Below are 4,023 nucleotides of genomic sequence, written 5' to 3'. Positions count from 1 at the left end.
TGATGAGGGAAGCCTCTTGATTGTTTAGACACATGAAATGTTTGGACTTTCTCAATCAGATTACTGGACATTCTTTCTCAAGCTCACATCATATTTTTCCAATAAAATGATCAGCTCCAAAAAAATTCCATGGTCAAGGTTATTGTCGTCCAGAGTATGCGCAAGCCTCATTATCCACCTGTAACTTTTATCACTGTAACTTTTACTGTCAGGGGGATTCTATTGTTGAGACTCCTCTGATTAGCTGCATGTGGGGTAAAGGTCCCATAAGGACACCCTGACCTCATGAAATAACTGTCCAAGATGATTGTTGGTCATACTTAGACCAGAGACAGCCTGGCTGAGTCCAGTCGAAGTATAATCAAATTTGTTGCCTGTTATTGGTAATGAAACCTTTTTTTCATGTTTATCTCAGGAACGACTTGAGGGACCTTTTTCAAATTTGGCACAAACATTCACTTAGACCAGACCTGGGCATTTTGCGGCCTGCAGGCCACATCTGGCCCTTTGTGCGTCCCTGTCCGGCCCGCGTGAGGCCAATCATAAATTACAAAATAAATTTAAAAAAGTATCTATGTCGAGTGTGCAATACAACGGTGCTGCTTTTGTTTTGAAAAGCGTTATTTGTATTACTTCCGTGTGGACGTATGCGCGTGCGTGATTGTGAGTGAATGTGAACAGCGGCAATCACAAATTACAAAATAAATTTAAAAAAACATCTATGTCGTGCGTGCAATACAACTGTGCTGCTTTTATTTTGAAAAGTGTTATTTATGGACGTATGTCCGTGTGTAACCTGTGAGTGAAGGTGCACAGCGACAAGTGATGCCCAGTTACCCCCGAGATGTCAGCTCACACTAAAAAAAAAAAAGTTGATGACGAATGCCGTGTTTTCAACAAGACATGGACTGCCAAGTATTTCTTTACAGAAATTAAAGGTAAAGCCGTGTGCTTAATTTGTGGTACACAGGTTGCTGTGTTTAAAGAATATAATTTGAATCGCCACTACACGACGAAGCACGAGGATAAATACGGGAATCTGTCTGATGAAGAGCGCGCAAGGGAGGCTGATGCGTTGATGGTAAAACTGCAAACCCAACAAGGACTTTTTGCCAAATTTCACACCCCCAGAGATGCAGCCGTCAGGACAAGTTTCGTCATTTCTCACAAAATCGGCAGAAAAAGTAAGGCGTTTTCTGACGGAGAGTTTATTAAGGAGTGCTTATTGGACTCTGTTGCGCTGATATGCCCGGAGAAGAGGGGCGCATTTGAGAACGTGTCACTCTCCCGACGCACTGTAACGAGGCGGGTTGAGACCATCGCTGGAAACTTGGAGCTTCAGCTGAAGAACAGAGCGGCCGACTTTGACTGTTTTTCGCTGGCTTTGGATAAGAGCTGCGATGTACGTGACACCGCCCAGCTGCTCATCTTCTTACGTGGAATAACTGCAGACTTTCAAATCACGGAGGAGCTGGCAGCCATGCAGTCAATTAAAGGGACAACCACAGGTAATGACTTGTTCACAGAGGTAAATGCGTGTTTGGACATGTTAGGACTGAAATGGGACAAGCTGGCAGGTGTGACAACAGATGGTTGTCCAAATCTGACGGGGAAAAATGTTGGACTTTTAAAGAGGATGCAGGATAAAGTGACAGAAATTAACCCTGTGCAGAAATTGACATTTTTGCATTGTATTATACATCAGGAAGTGTTGTGTAAGACAGTGTTAAAAATTAACCATGTTGTTGATGCTGTAAGTAAAACAGTTAACTTTATCAGAGCAAGAGCGTTAAATCATAGACAATTTGTTGCACTTTTGGAGGAAAATGAGAGTGAACATGGTGACATAAGCTACCACAGCAACGTCAGGTGGCTCAGCCTGGGCAAAGTACTGAAAAGTGTCTGGGACCTGAGAGACCAGATTCAGAATTTCTGTGGGAAGAAAGGACATAACATCCCAGAACTTTCAGATGAAGACTGGGTGGCAGACCTCAGATTCGCTGTGGATGTGACTGCACTCATGAACGAACTGAATGTCAAACTGCAGCGCAAGGGCCTTTTTGTGCATGAGATGTACAGTGCAGTGACGGCTTTCATGAGAAAGTTGCAGCTTCTCTCAAGCCAAGTGAAGGACAACATTCTGACCCACTTGCCAACACTAAAGGAAGCCACAAGATCAGCCGATCACCTCCACAAGTACTCAAGCAAGTTAGAAGCACTGCATGGAGAGTTTTCGAGGCGATTTCAAGATTTCAAAACTCTTGAGAGTGAAATGCACATGGTTTCTTCTCCCTTCAACTGCAGTGTGGACAATGCACCAAGCGATGTTCAGATGGAGCTCGTTGACCTGCAGTCTGACCTACTTCTGGCAGAGCACTTCAGGTCAGTCTCACTGCTGGACTTTTACTCCTCCCTCAAAGAGGAGAACTTTCCACACCTGAGGAGGCATGCTCAGAGGATTCTGGTCCACTTTGGATCCACCTATGTATGTGAACAGACATTTTCTGTGATGAAGTTCAACAAATCCAAACACAGATCCTCTATCACTGATGAGCACCTCTCAGCTGTCCTTCGCATAGCCACCTCAGACATTCAGCCAGATTTCAATGCCCTTGTTCAAGCCCAGAACAGACTGGATTATTCGCACTGAAGAGGTAAAATGAGGTGGAAAACATAACAAGTTATTGTTTGTTGTATTGCAGTATTTCTATAAACTTGCTAAGTTGTTTGTTGTTTTCCCTTGTTTGTGGAACAAAGTTAAAGTATGAACAAGTTAAAAATAAATTGCAGTGATTCAATGATTGTTTTTGTTTTCTTATTTCAATTTCACATAGCCTAATATAAATATTTAAGGATTAAGAGTTTAAATAAAACCATCAAAAGCAATCTGCTTTTGTATAAAGTTAAGTTAGGTTAAATGAAATTATTATTATTATTATTATTTTTTATCTTACGGTATATCAAAAATAATATTGAGCAAAATTTAATTGAAATATTGTCGATGTGGCCCTCCAGCAGTGCTCGGGTTGCTCATGCGGCCCCCGGTAAAAATTAATTGCCCACCCCTGACTTAGACTCAAAAAAGAAGTGATTAAATCATGGTTATTAAAAGGTCAGAGGTTAAGGTCAATATGAGTTAACATCTGTCCTATCTGTCAGTCCCAACCTTGTGATACCTCAGGAATGCCTTCAGGGAATTTCTTACAATTTGACACTGAAATTTATTTGGATTCAAGGATGAACTGATGAGAATCTACTAGTCAAAGGGACCTCATAAAACATGTTTGTGGCCATAACTCGATAATGCACATGTTAATTATGACAACATTTCACACAAATATCTAACAGGATAAAAATGATTATGATCGTTTTCTGTCCATTATTCAACACCATAACTTAGGAGCTGAAGGGGAGATTGTGCCCATATTTCACATTTATGACTGAATTGGTGACATTACCACTGGGTGTCCATCTAGAAGTTGTCATGATTGTATCAGTTTTCTGGGCTGTCAGGATTGAAGTTGAGTGTAAAGTATTCATGTTTTAGAATTCAGCTTCTTTGCAACAGCATCTATACGAATTTAGACAAATATGTATGTAAACTACAACTTGAATAGGCGTTAAATGTAGTTTTAACCTGTTTTTAGAATGATATTACAGTATATATTTTCTGTCCTATCAACAAATCCTTGTCTTCACAATGCCATGGTTTTGGTCTTTTTGGCCTTCAGTTATTCAGTTTATTTCATGTGTCACTCCTTTAATCCACCAAAGTTTCTGAGTATCTTTTTCTCTCGCTCTGTGCCCAGTGTCCTGCCTGCCACACTCAGGATAAAAAAGGGAGATAGAGATAACCACAAATGCCGAATGAGCCAACTGGAAATGAAGAGGAAACCACTCCCATCCAGCTCAAACCAGCACTTGGCTGGAGGATATTTTGAGTGCACACCAAGGAGATGGATTATGGTAGCCTCACATTCTTCATAGCATAGCTCCATTTAACTTCAATCTGCTAACAACAGA

General features: G+C 41.0%; 1 protein-coding gene across 1 annotated transcript; it reads left to right on the top strand.

Moving 5' to 3' along the window:
• The first annotated feature begins 892 nt into the window (after nucleotides 1-892).
• LOC138199056 (general transcription factor II-I repeat domain-containing protein 2A-like) lies at nucleotides 893-2,798 on the top strand. The gene has a single exon (XM_069150965.1). The coding sequence runs from the start codon at nucleotides 1,079-1,081 to the stop codon at nucleotides 2,648-2,650; it is 1,572 nt and encodes a 523-aa protein (XP_069007066.1). The 5' UTR covers nucleotides 893-1,078; the 3' UTR covers nucleotides 2,651-2,798.
• Nucleotides 2,799-4,023: the final 1,225 nt, after the last annotated feature.

The sequence above is a fragment of the Embiotoca jacksoni genome, unplaced genomic scaffold, assembly GCF_022577435.1.
Source record: "Embiotoca jacksoni isolate LCO1_2020_lvr unplaced genomic scaffold, fEmbJac1.0.p SCAF_16, whole genome shotgun sequence".
In the NCBI taxonomy this organism is placed as follows: domain Eukaryota; kingdom Metazoa; phylum Chordata; class Actinopteri; family Embiotocidae; genus Embiotoca; species Embiotoca jacksoni.
This window is presented reverse-complemented; position numbering and strand designations above follow the sequence as displayed.